General features: G+C 35.5%; 1 protein-coding gene across 17 annotated transcripts in view; it reads left to right on the forward strand.

Moving 5' to 3' along the window:
- The window catches only part of CREM (cAMP responsive element modulator), a 69,548-nt gene that overhangs the window by 18,218 nt on the left and 28,088 nt on the right, over positions 1-23,242 (forward strand). For 7 of the 17 annotated variants that reach the window (XM_081045602.1, XM_081045603.1, XM_081045606.1 and 4 more), the window contains 3 exons: positions 15,520-15,666; positions 18,106-18,203; positions 18,349-18,491. The exons of 1 other annotated variant lie outside the window; for it this stretch is intronic. In XM_081045602.1, coding sequence (XP_080901728.1) covers positions 15,520-15,666; positions 18,106-18,203; positions 18,349-18,491 — 388 coding nt within the window. Of the gene's footprint in view, positions 1-15,519; positions 15,667-18,105; positions 18,204-18,348; positions 19,228-23,242 lie in introns of those variants that run through there. 9 more of the 17 variants (XM_081045608.1, XM_081045591.1, XM_081045604.1 and 6 more) reach the window with 3 other exon arrangements.

A 23,242-nucleotide genomic window follows, 5' to 3' on the forward strand; every position in this document is an offset into this window, starting at 1 on the left:
GACGGTAGGAAGGCACCGATGGAAGTTAAACTCTATGGAAATGAGAATCATGTGTAGATTCTGTTTTCTTGCAATTTATCTTGTTTCCTTTGTTCCCTGGTTATCAGCCATTCTTACTGGTTTGATTTTGAAGAGAATCTGTATATTTGAATTATGTTTGAATTGTAACTTTGCAGTGCTCACTCCACTGCTGGGCAAAAAAAAAACCACAACAAAACCTTTTCACAATACTTACTCCTCAGATTATTATTTGAGAAGGTTGATAATTCCAAATTGCTATAGTTTTATACTCGTAGCTATAAATATGGCAGAAGTCTTACCTTTTGCCCAATAAATATTTGGTTTGATCTTTACTTTCTTTTTAGTTAGGTCTTAAACTGAATTGGTTTCATTTAGAGAGTACCAGTATGAGTTAGTGTCAGCTCCTAAAATTTATTTCTGAGATATCTATAACAATATGTAGTAGAAACACATTTATTTGTGTAGTTCGTCAAATATTTATTGAGTACTCCCTGTATCTAAGCACTATTCTAGATGCATGGGGATATGTGGTTCCTGGCCTTAAATACTCATGGTTTACTGGGGCAGACTGGTATTTGAATGATAATTCCAGTTCTGTAAGAAGTGCTATCAAATGTTACGTACAGAACAACTAAGGCATGCAGAGGGAGGGAGCACCAGTTGACTAGGAGTGCTTTGAAAGGATTTTACTTTTGAGCTGGACATAAAATAAAGTGTGCGTAGGAATTTGCCAGGTGGGTAGGAATAGGGAAGAATATTCTAGGCCAGGGAAGAGTGCAGTCAGAGAACTACAGGTGTCAAGGCTACTGGAGCTTAGGGTCAGGGCTGGGAGGTGGCGCTCGTCAAGGTCAGCAGAGGGTTTGATACATTTGAGAGTATAGAGTATCCTGTATTCTAAATGGTCTTGAAATATTTTCCAGTGTTCACTGTGTTGAGAACATTAGTAGCTGTGTGCGGAAGCTGGAATAGCAGTCAGCGACTGGTAGTGGACACCATCTGGGTGGAGTCATGGTAGTGTGAGGACGGAGCCACAGAGAGATTCCCACAGTATCCTGAAGAAGCGAAAAGGCCTGATGGCTGACTAGAAGGCCTAAGGGGCATGCCAGGCACTTCTTGGGTTGTCTCGGGCCAGATTGGTTCCCATCAGGTCTCTTCTCTCCCAAGACTGGGCCCCAAGCACCCAGCCTGCTTTTCTTTCTTCTTTGAAGCTCCTGACACCCACTCGCTCCCCAGGGGTTTCCTCTTCCCAAGTATTCTGTGGAGCTGCATCTCCCTGGCAACAACCCTCTTTGTTACCCCGGTAGACAGGCATGCAGACCTTTGCTGTTAAGAACAAAAAAAGGCACCCTTTTGCTTATTTAAAAAAAAAAAAGAATCATGTTCATTGTAGAAAATTAGCTAAGTATATATTATTATAAAGAAGAAAATTATCCATCATCTTAACATGGAGAAATATAATCATTGTTATCGTTTTGGTCTATATCTTTTAGTCTTTTTGTCTGTGTGAATAGAATAGAATAGAATGTATGTATATTTTTCTCATGAACTGGGGGTTTTCTGGAGTTTTTATAACTATGTTTTGGTCTGTACTTCTGCCTTCTTTGCTGGACGTGGTAGTCTAAAGCAAATCTTTCTTCTGCCTCACTTCCCTCCTTTAGGAACTGACTCACTGACCTTCACACATGCCTTTTCCCCCAGCCTTCTGGGCCTGCACAGTCAAAACAATAGCTCTCCATTGTCTAAAGATGATAATTTGCAATTCTGAGGACCTTCAGCCTGCGTGAGCCTCAGAAGTTGCTAAAGAGGTCAACCAATATGAAGTCTGAAAAATAACCTTGGATGTATGAGATTTTGGAATTGATTAGGAGTCCAATGAACAGAAACGAGGTTTTAGTAGGTTAGAGAATAAATAAGAGGGAGAGGAAGTGGAAATTGGAAATATAGATTCTTTAAGAAATTTTTCTGTGAAATAATAGAGAAACATGGGTCTGTGAGACAAAGAAGTAAGAATTGGGGTGTGGGAAAGTTGGGAGTGTTTTGAATAAAATGGAAGGGGGAGATAGGGACTTGTGACAAGGCTAAACCAGAGAACTGGAAAAAGCCTGTGGCTTCCATTCATAATGCTTACTTTTTCCAAAATCTCAAATATATCAAATGCTGATATTTATTAAATCTGGATAGCAAGTTCACGGACTTGCTATATTATTCTATTTTGTATGTTTGAAATATTTGATCAAGAAATAAACTATGATTTTTAGCCTTCACATACCAGGTATGCTAAGAAATTAAGAAGTGCTTTGTATGCAGGTTTATTGATTATTTTGTTTCAGTAAGAGTTAACCTCTATCTATGCCATGCATGGATCATGATTTTTCAAAGAATTAGGACACAATTCTCCGCAGTCAAAATTTTCTAAATACAATTACTAATTTAGATTTTTGTGGTGCCTGAAGCTCTAAATTTATGAGTATTCATTATTATTATACGATAATGTATAATAGAAGGATTAGGAAATCAAGCTGAAATCTATTAAACCTATGATGTATGCTAAAAATGATTGACTCTTCTGAATAATTCCTGATACCATTGTATTTACTTGCTGCTTGTTTCATTTTCTTCAAAATAGAGGATTGTAAATTCACAAATGTTTTAAACTTAATTCAGTTTTGTATAAAGAGGAATTTATAAGTTACTTTCCTTTTTTACATGGTCAAATTATTGTTAGTGTGGGAACAGAAAAGCTTCAGCTGGTTTGATCCTTTGCATCTCGTCATTTGACAGGAGTAGTTTTGAGTACTTTGGCTTTCCAAAGCATCTGATAGTCAAGTTTACTCTGAAAATCATCCCATTTACAAAGATCTGAAAACTTGAGCTTGCTTTTGGCCCTCAGGCCTCTCTCTGTTCTGCTCATTGAGGGGGCAGTGGTGCACCAAGGAAAGCTGGAGTTTGCAGTTTCCAGTTTTTCTATTTTATAACTTCCCAGATAAAAATGGAGCCTTCCACTTCTATCTGTATTCAAAAGTAAATAGAAGTCACCCTGGTGATAATGTCAAAGAGCTGGAAGTAGGAGTTGCCATGAACAGCCCCTTGGGTGGCAAGTAGTTGATGTTAAATATTATGACTTGGCTTTCTTTCCTGAGGGTATTTTTTTTGTGTGTATGTGTGTTTTTAAGGAGGGCGCAGCTCACAGTGGCCTTTGCGGGTGATCCCCCGCAACTTGGTGTTATTAGCACCACACTCTAACCGACTGAGCTAACTGGCAACCTGCCCCCCCCCTTTTTTAAATGTTGATTTAATTTTAATTGAAACTGGTATCTTGTTTGTTAAGTGTATATGATAGAGTCCATCCCTCTTTCCCCTGGAAAAACTCTTGGCAATAAATCAGACAGTCTATTTTAAATAACCAAACCAGGAGGAAACCCTTTCCAAAAGCCAAAATAGTGAAAAGTAAAATTACTATATATATAAGTAGTTTTAAAAGAGTCACATTTACATCCTCTGGAAAGAATATAATCTTCAAATGGATAATGGGAAGTTAAAATTTCTTTTGTGATTAAAGATGTCAAACACAGAATGGAATGATGCTCCCTCATATATATAAACTTAATAATTTTTAATATATTTGTAGCACTTGCCTCATCTATCTTTTCCCCCCTTTCTGTTGAAGTGTTTTAAGCATCTCTGCAGATCTCAGACATCGTGTCATTTTACTCCTACTTCTGAGTATGCAACTCTTAAAAGATTATGGACATTTTATTATGTAACCAAATGTCATCATGCCTAATAAAATCAAGCATACTTCCTTGGCATATTATGCACTCCATATTCATATTTCCCCATTTATCTCACAAATGTGTAATCTACTCTGAGAGCAACATGAGTGACAACCTGAACTTTTCTTGTTCCAAGTCTCTTGGGAATTGATAATGCTGCCATGAAGATCTGGGTGGGCGAGGTAATCCAGGTGGAGCCACTGGCAAGGATGTACTTTAAAACTAGTACTTTAAAGGATGTACTTTAAAACTTCATTCCTTGTCACTGCTGATGGAGCTGTGGCCTATGCGTGACACCTCAACAATGAACGCTAAGTAACTCATTTATAAATGACTAATTCTCAAAGTTTCAGCAAGGAGAAAAGAGGGATGTGAGGCGTGGAATCACTAGTCTTACAGCTAGAAGGAGACTCGAAATCAGCAGGGTCAGCATCATGCTTGGAGAGAATTCATTCTCATAAAATTGAACCTTTCAGAGGACCTGTGTATTTTTGGAAACAAGAAGACACTAGGGAGCAGAGAAAGCCACTAGCGTGTAGAGTATGTTGTTCAGGGCTTATTAATCTCCTTTCTTATCCTCTCTGTTCTGAATGCAAACAGTATGTAAAGAAGTACCTCAGAATAAAGCAGGCCTACCATGCAGTGGGGGATTGAAGTAGTAGGGATTATTTAACAAGAGACATATTTTAATGTATGAGTTGTAGGTTTTCTATTGTGTTTCCCCAGAAATAAGACCTAGCCAGACTATCAGCTGTAATGCGTCTTTTGGAGCAAAAATTAATATAAAACCTGGTATTATATTATAATTATATTATGCCTGGTCTTATATTAAAATAAGACTGGGTCTTATATGAATTTTTGCTCCAACAGACACATTAGAGTTGATGGGGAAACATGATATTTCAGTCTGATGGAAAATTGAAATAGTACATGTCATTGTTTTGGCCAAATGTGCCAAAAATCCATCTTCTTGGTCCTAAACAGGACCAGGAAAGATGTCAATGGCTATCAGAAAACAAAGCAAAGCCAGGCAGCATTTGTTATAGATAATGGGTCAGCAACATCATATTTGTATATTAAAGATGGTCTGCATTGTGTTAGATTGATTTGGTGTATTTACTGTCACCTAAGTAGATCAGTTTAAATTCAGTGTTTAATCGAATCTTGTTTTTTAAAACTTTAATACGCTAATTCCCTTTCTTGAGGGACTCTTAACTGAAGAAGAAAAATGTTCCTCTTAAGATTTTGAAATAAAAATTTACGTTTTACAGTTGACTTTCTATTGCTCCTTATTTTTATGTATTCCTTATCCTAGCTCTTTTTCATTGCCCTAATTTAATGTTTTTTGAACATGATGTTTGTATTCACTTAGAATTAACTCTGAAAATGAACAAAAGTTGGAAGAAAAGGTAAAACTGAATTTTTTTCAATGAATGTTAAAGCTGCATTATATATTGTTCCTTAGTCAACTAATTCAAGAAAATGTACTGCTTTGAAATGTAACTCATTCTTGAAAATAATTCAAGGGCGTAAGTAAACATAATTGTGAACTGTTAATATTAGTGACCATATTGTTCAACAAGAGTTTGTTATACACCTGTGCTCATATTTTAATAATTTTGTGTATAATAGCTAATAGATTTCTTTAAAGGTTAGCTTTTGGCTTTAGAATACACCTGTGTTTTCATTCCAGTGTATTAAAGGTGATAATACTTGGCTTTGAATAAAATTTGATGTTTCAAAGGTAATTTCAGCAGGTATAAATCAGTCAAATTTCAGAAAAAGATTTTGTTTTTATACTTCTTATAATCACACACAAAAACAATGCATCCGAATTTGTTTTAGTATATGAGAAGTAAAGATTTTCTGCCATTTATAGTGATTTTGCATGAGCTTTGGGTACTTTTTTGTTTGATGTTAGTGTTCTCAGTTTTAATAACAGGTAGTTTGTCACTAGCACTAATGAGGAAATAACTGAGTATAAACGCATTTATTCTTTTTACCCTTTTCTCTGATTTTTCTAGTAAAAGTAGTCTGGTTGGGGGGTGTAGGGGAGCCATGTAGAAAAGGTATAAAGTTTCAGATTTGCAAGATGAAACGTAGAGCTGTTTCACAACAGTGTGAATATACTTACTGCTGAACTGTACGCTTAAAAATGGTTAAGATGGTAAATTTTATGTTATGAATTTTTACCACAATAAAAAACAACTACAACAAAAAGAGTAGAGTAGACTAGACATTGAAATTTGCAACATTAATTTTTGTAGTTTCATATTTGAAAAAGATTTAGAGATTATTTACTTTGCCTTATTTTAATTTTTGTTACTACAACTTTTGTAAACCCCATATTGTTAAAGGAATTACATTTGGAAAACACAGGCTTTGGGAAATTTTCACTTCATTGATTGTGATAACAACATCGTAATAGTGCTCTTCAGAAATGTGATTTTTCTGAGCCCTCTCAGAAGTAAAACTCTAGTTGTTCTCCAAAAGGGGATGGGAGTGAAAAGCCTAGTTATGGTATTGATTGTATGAAGAGACAATATCAGATGAAGATGATGCAAATAGAAATAGTTCAGGAAAAACATTTGCCTTCAAATAGGTATGTTCTGCGCAGCAGTAGACCTCTATTTTGGCAGATTTAATGAGATAAATATTTTAATTTAATTAAAAATCAATCTAAGATGAACTTAAATGACATGTAACAATAATAAAAATAACAAAAGTTAGCATTTATTGAATACTCAATATTTTCCTGGTACTGTTTTTAAGTGCTTTGTAAAAATTGACTCAGTCCTCACAGCAACTCTATAGGAAGGTACTGTTTTCATTTTCCTTTCCAGTTGAGGAAAATAAGGCACCGAGGCTGAATAACTTACGATAGATCACACAGTGAGTAAAAGGCAGAGGAAAGGTTAGAACCCAGGCAATCTGGCTTTAGATTTCATTTAACTCTTTATTATTTCTAATACATAGGTACTCATTGTTGAAACAGACCATTTCAGAGGGCATTACCTTGGAAAATCCATAGTCAGCAAGTAGTAATAATATATATATACATATATGTAATATGTATATATAGATACATATACACAATAATATGTATATATACACACACACATATATATTTACTCTATAGAAATGTATATGTACATGTATACTGTATATACCCAGTACTGTGCAGTAACTATTATACCAGGGGTGCCAAAAAAATGTGTACAAGGGGACATTTTGGTCAGCGCTGCTGAAGCAGTAGTTCATGGTAATCAGAAGTGTCTGGACCACTTTGAGCACCTCTTGTAATTGCAGAAGTCAAACGTGACTTGTATTCATCTTTTGTTATCAATATATATTGAGTATTACAATGTTAATGTAGTTTTCCTTTCTTAAAATGTATATACTTTTTTTGGTACCCTCTGTATAAATACTGTATATTGTTACTCCATTATTTAATAGCAGATAAGATAGTATCATATTTAGATCCCAACTCAGCTCTGACCTTGGGTTTGTGATGAGAATGGATAATTTAAATTTTATCCATTTTGATGTATTATTGTTTCCTTGTAATTCCTGGCACCAAGAGCCATTCTGTGTGTTGAACTTTAATTCTGGGGTCAAGCATACAAGAACAACCAGAGCTTTAGAATTATTATGTTGGTGCAAAAGTAATTGCGGTTTTGCAATTTTTAACTTTTTAAACCACAATTACTTTTGCACCAGCCTAATATATCTATGAGATGATGAGGCAATCAGTCCCACTGACTTTGGTAAAATCAATTTTTTTTTTCTGGTGAGAAGCAAATTAATTATCATCTCTACCAAATTTTTTATGTGTGGTAAACAGTGAATAAAATCTGCAATCTTGACAAGTTTAGATATATAGTTCAATAGTGTTAAGTATATTCACATTGTTGTGAAACAGCTCTCCAGAATTTGTTCAACTTACAAATCTAAAACTCTAGACTCATTAAACAACAATTCTTTATTTACCCCTCCCCTCAGCCCCTGGTAAGCACCATTCTACTTCTATTTCTATGAATTTGACTACTTTTAGATTTCATGTAAGTGGAATTACCAATATTTGTCCTTTTGGGACTGGCTTATTTCACTTAGCATAATATCCTCAAGATTTAGCCATATTATAGCATGTGATTGGACCTCTTTCTTTTGTAAGGCTGAATAATATTCCTTTTTATGTACATACCATAGTTTGTTTATTACTAGTACTTTTTAAATTTGTTTTGCCAAGTCAGTACTCTTTAGGACTTATATCAAGTAATTGGTAGAAGAAATAAGATAGAATAATTAAAGCGAATTGCAGTCTGCTTCATAGATGTTCCTAAAAATGTTGATTTCTGGCAGAAATAAAGATTAACATGAAGTTTGGGTAATAAGTAGTTTTAGGCATTCATTCTGTAGTTTCTGGCTTGTGGGACGAATATTTCCTATTCGTTATTAGAAATGACCTGTATTATTGTTAAAAGTAGTTTTTAATACCCACTGTTTGCTCTTAAAATATATCTGTTGGGTAAATGCCCTGTTAGGCTCGGGATCTCGTTGCAACTTACTGTAATACGTGTTATTACTTTGAAATACATTTGGCTAGTGAATTATGATCAGTTTTAGTTTCGGTCTTACTGAAATCAAACATAAGATTTATTTTTGAACGTTCTAGAGCTAAAAGAATTTTGACTTCTATAAAGATCGTGTTCGTTTTCATAGTACTTGTTATTTTTTTTTAATTTTAGCTTCTCTAGCTCTTTTTTTTTTTTAATTGGGGAACCTTGGGGAACAGTGTGTTTCTCCAGGGCCCATCAGCTCCAAGTCATTGTCGTTCAATCTAGTTGTGGAGGGCACAGCTCAGCTCCAAGTCCAGTCTCCATTTTCCATCTTTAGTTGCAGGGGGCGCAGCCCACCACCCCATGTGGGAATTGAACCGGCAACCTTGTTGTTGAGCCTCGCATTCTAACCAACTGAGTCATCTGGCTGCCCCTCCGGTAGCTCAGTGGCAGCTTGTTGTCTTCAATCTAGTTGTGGAGGGCACAGCTCCCAGGCCCATGTGGGAATCCAACCGGCAACCCTATCATTCAGAGCTGGCACTCTAACCAACTGAACCATCCAGTCGTCCCTTCATAGAACTTTTTAAATATAGTACGATGAATGAAAAGCATCTTATTTGCTTACAATGTAAAATGATGCTCCAACTACTATAAACAGGAAATAGAAGATACTATAAGAGTAGCTAAGGAAAAAAATTTTGAGCATTGTCTTTCAAAGCATAAAAACCCCTAATTTTAATTTGACCTCAAAAGATCAATACTTTTTATTGGAAGTATTATCAAAATAGACCCTATGATTATGAATGACTTGATTCTGACTGTGCTTTTCTTTCAAGGGGAAATTTTTTTTAAAGAGACATAGTATTCAGCTGTTTATATTTAAAATGCCAGAAACAGTGATCCACGTCTCTGTTTTTTTTTTATTTAGATTATAGATTTCAAATCATATTTATTTATGTCTACACACAAAAAAAGGAGTTAGGGCAGCAATACCCCCATGTAGTTCTATTCAGAATTTTAACAAAGTAAATATAAAAACATCAGTCATATGTGGTTAACTCTGTTATCAATAAACAGTTTTCAGTTAACATTCTCAAGGTAAACTTAAGTAAAATTTCACTCCATTGATTTTACAATTTGTTAGCCAGTGTTTTGGAAAAAAACAACTCAGTGGAAAAGACACTAAAATGAAACCAACTCTGCATTTTTCATTTTGTGTTTCTCTTCATTCAGCACAATTAAATAGGACTTTAAAAATAAAATATTTTGCATCTTTATTCAAGTGCTTACATTTATAATATTATTTTCCTGTTTTCAACCTTAAAATATTTGAAATATTCTTTAAACACTTTTTTCCATAGAAGAAATGGACTTTTGAGAGTTCTTTCTTAATACACAGAAATCAAGATAGTTTTCTAATTTCTTGCTTAGAGTGTTAGTTTTTCATTGTAGTCCTTAAAATTTAAATAATTAGTAGTACATAGATTTGATTTCTCAGGCAGCAGAGTTGATAGCAAAATCTGTTATATTGTGAATTCACATTTTTAAAATCTTTTTATTAACTGCCTTGAATGCAGGCCCAGTAGCTGTAACATTCTCGTCGGTACTGTGACATCATAAACCCCATCATAAGGGAGCCTAGTTACGGATTGGAACTAGTCTATGTGCTAATCAGATGCTGTGTTACAAATTGTGAGGTTTTCCCAGTAATAAGTGTCATTAGGATTTTTTAAAACTTGCATAGCCAAGTAAGGCTGTCAGTTGTATCATCTTAACTTACCTTCCGATTAACTACTGTCTATAGTGGGGTTTTTGGTGGATGTGGTGGCAGCAGCGTAATCTATGTTTCAGGCATCCTATAGAAGAGGATTGATTATTCTTCAGGGGGGCTGGGAAAAAAAGGTAAATTATGAGTTCATTCTACACACTTTTAAAGCCTCATAAAAAGTGGTATAAAATTGTAAACTATAAAGTATATCCATTTTATGTTTTTGTTTTACTGTCTTAAGTGCTAACGTTTTTGAGCAGGTGCCTCCTTGATTGTTAAAATGTGATGAACATACTCCTATATCTTCCTATGGCTTTTCCCCTCTGTTCCCTTAGACTTTGTGTGTCAGTGTCCCTGCCTGAGATACTGCTGCATCAAGTGTATCCTAAATAGCCTCCTTCCATGCTCCCTTGCCACTCGCTGAGCATTTACCCTGCGTTATTTTTCTTTTAAGAATTGAGCCTCATCCAAAATTACGTATTTGTCTCTTCATCTGTTTTGTCTTCTGATCTACGACAGTAGAGACTTTTTCTTGTTCACTGCTATATACCCACTGTCTGGACTGATCCACATGGCAAGCTCTCAATAAATATTTGTTGAGAGAATAAAAGAATCAGTTAGTTCCTAAGTATAACTTGTTTCTGTCATATTTTCAATTATAAAAAGTGTTGGAATAAATATTTGATGTTTAGTAGGAAGATTTCTCTATTTCTACCTGTACTATGCATAATTTTGTTCAAGTGAACAAAAGTTTATATCTCTGTAACAGGATCTTTTAGGAAAGTCTTAATTCCCTTTCCAGTGCTGCTTTGGAATTCTATGTGTACATTATGCATAAAGCAACTATAGCACTCTTTATAGATTGCTCTTTGTCAGCATTTCTCAGATCTTTATTTCCAGTCTGAGCTGTCATCCAAGAATCAGTCCCATAATTCTCCTTGCCTATTAAACATTTCCACTGGTTGCCTTACCATTGCTTTCCACCTAACCAACTAAAACTGAGTCCACCACCTACGCAAACCAAAAAGATGCCGCTTTATTTACTCATTTTTGGCGTTGGGGCCACCAAGCATGTTCTTGAGTCACTGCCTTTGTTCCTTCTGTGCCATCTGTGTACCAACTTCAAGGTTGCCATTTATTTCATTGTGGCCCATGTGACCAGTATAATAATAATACAATGTTAAGATGTTAAAGGTAGGGAGCTGTATGAACTTTTTGTTTAAGAATAATGGTAACATTGAGCCTCTTTACCAATACAATTATAGGCTTAATGCTGGTCACTTGTCAGTTTTGGTAAAATCAGTGAGAATACAGATTGTCTGACAGGTTCGCTAGATCTAAGGTTGTTTTTGGTTTTTTGTTTTTAAGGATACATCTGAGTTATAACTCCACAGTATGTCACTTGTGCTGATTCTCAGCCTTTATTTCAGCAGTTTAACGAAAGAGTTGTCTCCTGAGCTTTTGCACTACCTAGAGTTTGGACACAGGGAAGTTTTACTGTAGTTACAGAATTCATATCGCTCATCTCCAGAATTCTAGTACAGTTTTGTATTAGTGGTTACAGCTCCTTTTCCACAGCAGGTATTCTTGACACTAAGGTATTTTGATAGAGCGATTATTGAATAAATTAAAATCCTGAAAATTAGACTTGAAAGATAATTAAAGCATGATTTATATTTATCAAAACCCCATGACTCTTTTTGAGTTGTTCTTGAGTTCTTCAAAATGTCTAACTTTGAAGCTGGGGCATTTCCCCCTAGAAAGTAAACGTGGGCTCCACCCTCTCCATTCACAAGTCTAGTCTGTAAGAATACTTTTACTCTTGGGTAGAATTTACATAGTATTTTTCTCAGTCTCTGACATGTGAACTGTCCATCAGTTCTGGTGGATTTGGCTGTGGAGCTGAAATCACAATCGGCCTCCGCACTCTGCCAGAGCCTGGGGGCGACATTAGAATAGCAGCCGTTTTCAAGGTGTGGTGCACAGAACCCTGGGGGAGACTGAGGATTCTTTCAGGAGGTTTGGGAGGACAAAACTATTTTCACAATAATGCTAAGAACTGTTTTCCTTTTCCTCTGTGTTGTCATTTGCACTGATGATACAAAAACAGTGGGAGTGGGGGTCAAACTGTTAGTGCCTTAGCAAGAATCAAGTCAGAGACACCAAAATGTATAATTGTCATTGTTTTCTTTACTGCCATTCACTTGGCAGGGGTGAAAATCAGTTTCGCTTAAGAATATCCTCGATGAAACAGTAAATACTACCAATTGTGTTAAATCTTGACCCTTGAGTATGTGTTTTAATATGCTGTGTCATGAAACTGGGACATTTACTTAAAGCATTTCTGCTGTATACTGAAGACCAATGGTGATCTTGAATAAAACAACACTTGAGTTATTGTTTGAGTGGCAAGATCAACTAGCTGGGTTTTTTTTCCACAGGACATAATTTTTGTCAAAAGAATGGCTAATAACTGAACTATAGCTATTCAAATGAGTACTTGGGAAACATTTTCTCAAAAGCAAATGAACTGAGCTTGTCACTTCAAGGAAAACAATTGACAATATTTATTGCCAATGATTAAATTCCAGCATTTAAGCAGAAGTTTTGAATTTTGGAAAACCTGCATCTGCCATTTTGAGCTTGATAGCTTCCCAATATGTACAGTTTTCTGATATGATTGATGTTGATTTTAATGAATGTGCTTTTCTGATACCGTGTTTCCCCGAAAATAAGACCTAGCCGGACAATCAGCTCTAATGCATCTTTTGGAGCAAAAATTAATATAAGACCCGGTCTTATTTTACTATAAAATAAGTATTTTACTATACTTATTTTACTATAAGACCGGGTCTTTACTATAATATAATATAAGATAATATAATATACCGGGTCTTACATTAATTTTTGCTCCAAAAGGCACAATAGAGCTGATTGTCTGGCTAGGTATTATTTTTGAGGAAACAGGGTAGTGTATCATGAAATGTGTTAGTATTTGGGAGATCTGCTTAACTCAGGAGCCAATATTTTCCAAATAACTACTGCACAGTATTACCAAATCATGCATGGGTAAAGATCCATCCAAAGTACAAGACAGATCAATGGATTTTAATGTAATGGATATGGTTTTAGATTCCACATTGTAACGAATCTTTAAAGAAACAACCACTTTTGAGTTTTGTAGCATCAAGGAATATCCACCTTTTTCTTTAAAAGCTATTAAAATACTACTTTTCCAATCATATATCTGTGAGTTTCAGATTTTCTTTACATAACAACTAAAATAAGATATTGCAACAGATTAAGTGCAGAAGTAAGTATGAGAGATATTTTTATTTAAACTAGACATTAAAAGAATTTGTAAAAATGTCAAAAACATTGACACACTTATCCCTAATTTTTTTGTTTTGGAAAATATAATCTTCATAAAATGTTATTTGTTAGTATGTAATACAGTTATTGTTATTTTTAAATGAGTTACTAAGTATATTTTAAATTTCTTAGTTTTAATGTGTAAGGTGGTAAATATCGATACACACACCCAGTGTTGTGCTGGTGCCGGCTTGCAAAAGCCGATTGTGCACATCTTTTTCCAATTTTGTGTTCAGTGTCACCCAGTGGTAGCTTGAAATCTGCCATCGTAGGAGTATTTACATTACAGGAATCAACAAAAGTTACGGACCAAGGATCGGGGATCTCCTTTCCCAAGAGCTGGTTGTTAAACACTTATAGTACCCTACTGGATATAAATCACATAAACAAAAGCTCTTTCCAGTCATCATTAATTTTTAAGAGTGTAAAGTTGTCCTGAGACTAAAAAGTTTGACAGTTGTGTGGCAGAAGGAGTACCTTCGGTAATTGGTTCACACAGAGGTGGATACCTTTTTATAATACACACAGAATTGCCTTTTGTTCTGGGAACATTTGTGAAATAAATCCTCCCAATTTTTTATTTTATTTTTTTAACAAACTTCTAGTTGTTGAGTTTACTGGTTCCATTATGGGATAACCTTTTTCTTTCCCCTAAAATCTAAGGTAGATAATAATACTCCAGGGCCGGTGGGATGAATTTTTCCCTTGGGATACATGTTGGTTGTCTTGGCCCTAGTTTCTCACCTTCCTGCCCCTCTGTTATCCAGGCTCATATCAAGGCCCAGCTCAAGCTATGGCTTCTACACAAAGCCTTCACTTATTGTTCAGGCCCATACTGATCTCTCTATTCTGTACTTCCATGACTTTCATGGCCTATACTGTTCATGTGCTATTGTTTCCTTGGTGTTAGTTTTAGCTAATCACGTAGGTTCTCTTGCATGGATGAAAGAAGTTTACCTTCCAAGGAAATGATGTAAATTTGTTATAAAACTCAGTTTTTAATAATTCTCTTCAAGTACTATAAGTAGATTAGAAATCATTGGTATTCCTTAAAGTAAGGTCCCACAGAAGCTTTCTGCAAAATTTGTGTGGTTCTACTACCACTCATAATAGAAACTGGTAGCTTATTTTATTTCTAGAGTCTCTGACTTTTTTGAGTAAGTCATAATGAATAATGAAACTTAGTAAAATAAAGCAAAATTTCTAAGATTACATGAGTAGTTTATTAATTAGAAAACTGCAGGTTTTGAGTCCAGAGGCCTTGGAAGTATTGTTGTGTTTTGCCAGAAGGGATCTCTGATGAAAGCACTCCAAGTGGCTAGGAGATGGCTGTACTCTCTTCTCTCTGTGCAAGCTAAGTGATGGTTCTGGGACTCTGGATGTTCAAGCTAGGGGAGAGTAAAAGTGTGAGAGGGCCACACAAGCTCCAAGACATGAGCCTTCTCTGAGTTAGAGACACTAAGAGCATGAGAAGTCCTGGAATTTCTTTGGCTTGTGCTTTTTTTGTGATTATGGGGGCATAAAAATAACTGTGATTTTCATCAGTGTATATCAGACATTAGTATGCATCTGGAGTACTACTAGAACATCATATGTCAAACGTTTCATTTATTGGAAAATAATTCACCGTATTTAATTTCTGTCTCAATTTCTCATAAAGTTAGAGAGGGTAGGTAATTTATACTCTGACCTAAATAAGGCTTCACTGTTAATAGTCGTGAGGTCGTAGTGAGGTAGTTTAACTGCTTTAGAACTTTGTGCTTGGAATATTCTTAGCCACCGAAGCATGGGAACTGAAAGTGAGGAGCATGGGTTCTTTACTATCACATCAGAGATTGACTGTTCCAGGACAGTGACCACCTCCTAATTGGTAAGTACGCCAGCGTGCTTGTCATTTCTCAGAAGCAGGAAAAATAGGCCAGTCATTACAGTGAATGGTACTCTTAAAAAAAAAAAAAGAAAAGAAAAGAAAAAAGAACCAATAAAAAAGTCCAGCCTTAATCCTCAACGATGATCATTTTTGCAGGTTTCTGTAGCTGGATCAGGCACCGGAAGAGGCTCCCCAGATGTAACTCTAGTACAGTTACCTTCAGGCCAAACTGTACATGTCCAGGGAGTAATTCAGACACCACAGCCATCGGTTATTCAGTCACCACAAATACAAACTGTTCAGGTTAGCTTCCTTCCCGGATGATTTGTCTTTGACTTTCTGGAGCTTCTTCTTTTTTTCTTTTTTAAACTAATTCACTTATCTTCTTTTCCTTGTGTCACTTTCATACTCGAGTCATTTTATTAGCTATTTGGAGGAATTTATTTTTCCGTGTAAAGTGCATTGTGCTCTGCTGGATACATAGATTTGACTTAGGAATTGCTGTTTTGTTGTCAGCACTTGATTTGCAGGATAAGTAATTGCCAGATGCGTAATTCTTCAAATTTTTCTGTGCTCAAACTCGGATTTATTTAGCAAAGCTCTCCAATGGTGCGTTAAAAGTATTTTGAGGATTCTTTGGAGATATTTAATAAACACAGTACTATAATCTTTATAGCTGTTTTCATGAATACTCACAGTAGTAGGGAGGTAGAAATTTAATTTTATTTTTAATTCAGTATGTGTAATCTGCAGAAAACAATGATATTTTTGTCTTCTTGGCCTTATGTTTATACATTATGTACCCCTCTGAGATTAAAACTTGGTTTTGTAGATTTGATTATTATAGTTGTGATCCAGAGATGTGTTTTATTATTTATTATTTTCATGAAGGTTGGTTATAAGTCCTTACCATTTCTTGAAACTAAAACATTTCTTTTTTGCATCAATAGATGTAAATTACGTACGCATTTTTAAAAGCATACTTTTCTTATTTACTGAATTTATTTCTCTTCTTTATTATCCTTTAAATGGTGAAATTATTTGAACGTAATTTATGACCAAAAGATCTTTGAGGAAAGCCTAAGTGCATATATTTAGTCTTGTCTTTTTCCTGCATATTTGAACACAGTTTATTGCAGAATAAGGGCAAGGGTTGCAACGTATTTGAAGTAATAAGTTTACGTGCATTAAAAGCTTGGTTGTCTTTTCAGCCCAAGGTGTCTTTTCCTGTGTTGTACAAAAGTGTAGGAATAATTCTCAGTATTGTCTTTTTATTCTCTGTAATAACCCTTGATTCCAAGATGTTTTGACTCTTTCTGACCCTAATTACAAGACAATAAAGTCTTCCCACTCTCTTTTTTATATTATGACTTTATTTGGGGTGCAGATATTTCTCAGTTTTATCCTGGCTGGTACTGGAAGAAAGTATTGTCTTACATTCAGTAGGTTTTATTGGATTCTGTGAAATGGAGAATTTAATTATCGTTGTATAGACAGGTGCTGGTGGATCTTGTCTTGAAATTCCTACCTGTTGAATGATGGGCAAGTCCCTTAATCTCTGCATGAGTTTCAGTTTTTGCCTTTCTGAAATGGGTAAATGAAGAGCCAGCCTCGCATAAGGAGATTGTTAACGAGTATGTGAGAGATGTGTGAAAGCCCAGGGTAAAGGGATAAATCTTGGGTGACGATATATGATTGTCTGATTGCAACAACTGATAAGTTCTATTCATTGGCAAATGTGCGTAGGTGTGGGGTGCCATGACCAGAGACGCACAGTCACGTACAGGTGCACATGCGTGCAAACCCAGGTGCCTTGGGAAGTTTATCTTCCTATTTGCTTTGTTGATAGTTTAATCGGCTGTTTTCATTTTGCCCAAATAAAATTCCCATGTAATTGTAATGTTAAGTAAAGTGAGTTTTGTAAACCTAGAACTATCTTAAGCCCTGAAATGTTAAATCGCTGAAAATAATGAGAGCAGTCACGTTATAGACATTCATCATTTTAGTTTTCTGACTTTGTTTAATAATCATGTTATTGTATTATTACTTGACTTGAAAAAAATGAAATCATGCTTAAAACTCTGATTCTTCTTTTGAGGAGAAATTCTTTATTTTGATCTTCAAGACCTACCATTATTAAGCCCTAACCTGCTGGTTGTAATATAAATCCTACCTTCAACCAGGCTTGTTGATTCGCTTGTTTGCTTGCTTAAATATTCTTTCTTCTTTGGATCTATCTAAAGTCAAATTTGAAGACTCAGCTCCAGTCAGTTGTGCTGTTGTGAAGAGGGCAGTGAAATCGAGATGCTCCTTTCTGCTTCTGTCAATCTCTCCCTCACTCCCTGCTGGATTTTTGATGGTACTTTCAGGGTTGGAAGCTTAGGTCTTTTGGAGCTTATGTTTAGGCCTTTCCTGTGAGGCCTCACTTGACATTCCAACCACTCTTTTATTTGCATTTCTGTAATAGTTATTATCTGCACCATTCCTTCCCATATACACTTGTTCTACAACTGAATGTTTGTGTCTGGGCTTTCTTTCCCAAGCCAGGTGTGAACTCCATAAGTGTGGGTTCTGCTGCTGGGCGCGTCCCCCGTGCCTCGCTTAGTGCTGCCCACACAGACCCTAACTGCCCTTTTTTAAAATGAAGAATCATTTTTAAAAAATGAATTTTTCTAGGTATTAGTACTTTTTAAAGGGAGAACATGTATTTTATGATGCATTTCAGAAACTCTTATATTATAGGTAGCAACAATCGCAGAGACAGATGAGTCTGCAGAATCAGAAGGTGTAATTGATTCTCATAAACGTAGAGAAATCCTTTCACGAAGACCCTCTTATCGGTAAGTTAATTAAGTATCCTACGATAATAATACTTTTTTCAAAAAGGGGAATAATTATATATCAAACCAATTCTTCCACCATAGGTCTTCTGTTTTAATCTCATTCATATATCTTAATTATTTGTATTGTTAAATTATATTTTAGAAAAATACTGAATGAACTTTCCTCTGATGTGCATGGTGTTCCCAAGATTGAAGAAGAAAAATCAGAAGAAGAAGGAACGCCACCTAACATCGCTACCATGGCAGTACCGACTAGCATATATCAGACTAGCACGGGGCAATACAGTATGTATGCAGCAATTCAATATGGTACAGTGCTAGGTTTAAGTCTTCTCTCGTTACGTTGAAGCAACCAGGTTTTGACATTAAATCGTTCCATTTTAGAATGCATCGTAATACATGAACTGTGTATCATAGAATGAAAAGAACATGTTAAAGTAGTGAGATTTGTACTGACAGCTGTCATATACTTTTGAAAAGTAAAATTTTTTTTACTGAATATAGAAGAAAATTTGGAGGTGAAAATAAAGGGAGGTTTTTTTCTTATTATATAAGAATGTCTACTAAAAGTTTAAAACACTGTTTTTTGTTGCCTTTATGATGCATGCAAACATAATAAGGCATAAATGTCTGTATTTCATTCTTGTTGGGTTTTGTTACCAACAATTATATTTTATACTTATTTAAAAGAGATACATATGTTTTTCTAAATTATGTTTTAATGTAATTTTGTTTTCACTACTCTGTTCATTTGTGCAGTTTTTCCTAGATGAGAATGGAAAAGTGATTTATTTTTAAAAACTACAATAATTGGACAGATCATTTTATTTGAAATTTTAAGCACTGAAAGCTCTAAATAAACAGATACATTCACATTTAGTCTTGTGCATTTTAATGGACTGTTAATTCTGTGCTTTTTGCTCCAATTAAAGCACTAGTTTTTTCCCCCAAATCAAGACCATTTGATACATAAAATAGTGAAAACGAGAGCTGGGAAGGGAAAAAGCGGGGGAGAAGACAGAAAAAAAGGAAAAAAAAACAAAGCTGCTTAGGTACTGCAATATGTGTGACATTAAGTACTGTGTTGGTCCCAAAACAGTGTTAAGATTTTAGATACGTTTTCTGTTTCCCTTTAAAAAGTGGTGATACCTAGAAAACGTCTCAAGTCTTAGTTTAAGACCTGGCTATTCAAGCAAGCTCTAGTCTTCTTTAATCTATGGGAAGACCTTATAAAGTCATTCGTTGTTTAGGGTTTTTCTTATAGTGGTGGTAGATTTGCAGTACTAAACATTCTCCTGTAGTAATTCCGGTTCTTTGGGTAGCTCCTACCATGATACCTGGCAGAACTGAGGTACAATCTGTCCACAGCCTCTGCAGGACATTGAATGGACATATCCAAAGTCAATGTTAGGAGAGGAATACTCCCCACTGTTTGCAAGAGTCGGACCTTGAGGTTTTCACTGTGTTTTTCTCCTTTGTTACTTCTCTGATTTATATGCCTTTGTGTCTGGCCCACTGTGTACATATGGTGGGAGTTTCAGAAATGAAAATCAGAGTTTGCCAGCTGTGTGCAGCACACCGGTCCCAGGAGCTCCGAGCTCCTTCTGCCCTCCGTCCCCGACTGGCTGCACAGGACTTGTGTAAAGCTGCCGGAACCTCCTGTCTGGTCAGCTCTAGCCTTGAGCAGCCATCGGCTGCTCACTTGTTACCACTTTCTATTTGTGTCGGGACAGGGAATAGGTTGATAATTCCTGCTGGTTGGAAATTAATGCTCAACCATCTTAAAGTTTGGGGGACTCTCGAAGATACTGTCGTCTTGACTATTTCTCTATCATGTCCTAATGCTGCTTAGGAATTGATCAAAGCAGTGACTTCTTTTCAAGGTGCTGTGGATGGGGATGCTGGGTATTGGTATTAATTTGCTTAGATTATTAGCTGAAAGTTTGAAATCATGAAAACATTGGGAGAGAATGTTGAAGCTAGAAGTGATGTGGGGAGTGCACCCTGGGCCTGCCATTCACCAACTGGTTCAGAACGAGAAGCTTTATTTTTGCATCTCAGGTTTGTAGTCTCTGAGGTGGGAATAATACTAAATTGCCAAACTCTGGGGTGAGAGTGAGGACATGAGGAGATAACAGGTAAAAGTGGGGGAAAGAGACATGGTACTTTAACATGGTACTTTGACATGAGACAGAGCAATGTGAGCGAGCTGTGGCAACGCCAGCACCAAAGCCTCTACTTCTTGTGCTCCTTATTGCAGGTGGTAGAGAGGGCTCGGATGAAACGGTATTGTGGGTGGGGGCTTGGGTGGGGGAGTGGAGTCGGGAGCTGTGGTTGAGAACTAGAAAATCCCATGTGTAAAAGTTAGGCGTTTGTCTAGTTGCCACATTAGAGGTCATGGACTGTCTCTTACTTAGGTTTCTTGATTTGGACCCATACAGTATTGATCCTGGCAATTATTTTAATGAAAAAGTTGTGGTGGTTCTGTGTGCTGTCTACAGGTAAAAATTGGCATTTATTGGTTCACGAAAAGGAATATATTGCCTTTGTTAAAAATGCATTTCTTAGACAAAATGTCGTGGTACTTGTTTGTGTTGATAATTCTTTCACATGAAGAGTGACTACTAGCATTTCAGCTTTTTAGAAGACACTTTTAATTGGCGGTTAAATGTATATTTCCACATACAAAGGTCCGTTTTCATCAGTCATGTTTCTTACTAGGAATAACTTAACAGATATTAATGCTTTAATGTTGTTCCTAAATATCTGGAAATAGAAATAATCCGGTGTCTTTTGCATTTTAGATAGATGAGTTTGTTTTACTAGAATTTCTGGAGATTTTTCTATTTATTTCATGCACCTATTTTTGAGATCCTTTCATAACCTTCTATTGTAAAAAAATTTTTAGGTTTCTTTCTTCAGCTTTTATCCATGGATGACTTTCTCCCAAGCTTTGTTTCTTTTTTTCAAAGGTTATTATTCTATATAATTTATTTTTAACTTGATATAATGTGTTAGTTAAAGTTAAAAAAAAAAGAACTTTGTGTGTCAAAGTTGAAGAAATAAAATAAAAATAAATGTACTCAGGTTTCCCCATATACAAGCTGTTACATTTTTAATAATTGAAGCTTAGCTATTTGACAGTTGACATTATTTCAACCTGTCATTATAATCACAAAAACTGAGAGGTGAAAGTTGGAATAGGCTATTCCCTGGGGTAGGAAAAATAACTTAAAATGGGCAAGGATTCATGATTGCAACACCAAGAAAATGAGCTACACTTGCAAAATCTTTACTGGAAGTATGGATCTTAGTGATAGGTCTGCTGTATGCCAATTAAATCATTCTGGTCAAAAAAAAGCAGGTCTCAGGAGAACATTTCTTAACGATGGTGGTTTAGAATTAGCAAAGAATGTTAACTTGCTTCAGAAGACATGCATTAAATGAGAGCGAATTCATAAATGGATAGTAAAAGCAACTAAAGAAAATGTTTGAAGTTTAAATCATTAAATTTTCTCTAAAGACAGTTGTTGTTTTTCTCCCTCCCTCTACTATACCCGACCCAATCTCTTCACTTACCAATTAAGGACTATCACCCAAGACTTCAAATTATTTTTTTTCTAAATGTACCTTGTCTCTGCTTGCTCCCACTTTATTTTACTAGGAACCCTATTAGAATGAGTCTCTGTTAACTCATATTTATTGGAATTCTTATACACTAAAGGTAAGTCGGTCAATCCCAAATCCACCATTATGAAAAAGATATATATGAACTGTGTGAACTGACAAAGAATTCAAAATTCTCAGGAGACTCATGAATAAACATAGACTTCAATTCTTCATAAAAGGAATTTGCACTTGATATATAGGCTTACACATGCTAAAGTAAATGCAGTTGCATTTAGCACTTTTAGTAATGACTGCTTACACTCTCCCAAGGTAACTCTTCTTAATGTAAATCTGGCTTTTTAACCTTGGTATTGCTGTTCTTATTCTAGCTTGAGGCTGTTTTAGTGTTTCTTCTGCATTTAAGGCAAGGGTACTCACAGGTTCCGTTTTGTGCTCACTTTTTAAATCTAAATCTGAGAATTCACTGGAATAAAGTCTGTTGTTCTTTTTCAAGTTGATTCAATGAAAATTTCAGTACAAATCTTTTTATTGCAATTTGGAATACAGGTGGCTTTAAATGATAATTAATTAAACATTTACATGCCTATGTATTTGAATTAGCTCATATATACAGGTTCAGGATTAAAAAGATGTTAGCAGCAAGTGAAAAGAGGTCAGGTGATATCTTAAATTCCGCTCTTTCCTCATTTGGTCATGAACTCTTTTTTCAGTTTTCTATCTTATTTATCTTTCCTTCTTTATTGATCATAAAGACTTTAAAATATTTTTCGATTAATTTTTTACCAAAATTCTTGAATTGTCTCCCTATAAGTAATATTTTCCTTTAGTGATATTAATTAGGAGAGAAGTGCTCAATGGCAGTGAGTAGTGGAAGTAGCAGATTTTTTAAATATAGTTTTGTATACTAGGAATTTTTAAAGAATTTATGGCCTGGACTAGTTGATATGATATGGCATCCTGGTTGCAGTGATAGATAAGTTGGGGGTGGGGAAAGCATACTTGGGTTAATACTGATTTGAAACTAAATACCATGACTTATTTGAAACTAAATACCATGACCATATATATATATATATATATACACACACACACACACACATATATACATATATATGTATATATATTTGTATAATGACTAAAACTAACTTACAAGAAAAATGCTTAATAAATTAATGAATTACACTCTATCTAGACAAATGCTTTCTTACTGTAAAGCCAGTGTGTCCAACACTGAACCAGCAGGGATGGAGTGACCTTAGTTATGGGGTATAGCTCACCTGAGGCTTTGGGGACGGGAGAAGTTAGGTACCTCCCAGAGCAACTAGGACAACAGAGCCTAACCTCTTTCTACCACTACTATGAGCAGATGACATACTAGCAGCCTTGAATCAGTTAAAAATGTACAT

Source organism: Rhinolophus hipposideros, assembly GCF_964194185.1.
Source record: "Rhinolophus hipposideros genome assembly, chromosome: 1".
Classification (NCBI taxonomy): domain Eukaryota; kingdom Metazoa; phylum Chordata; class Mammalia; order Chiroptera; family Rhinolophidae; genus Rhinolophus; species Rhinolophus hipposideros.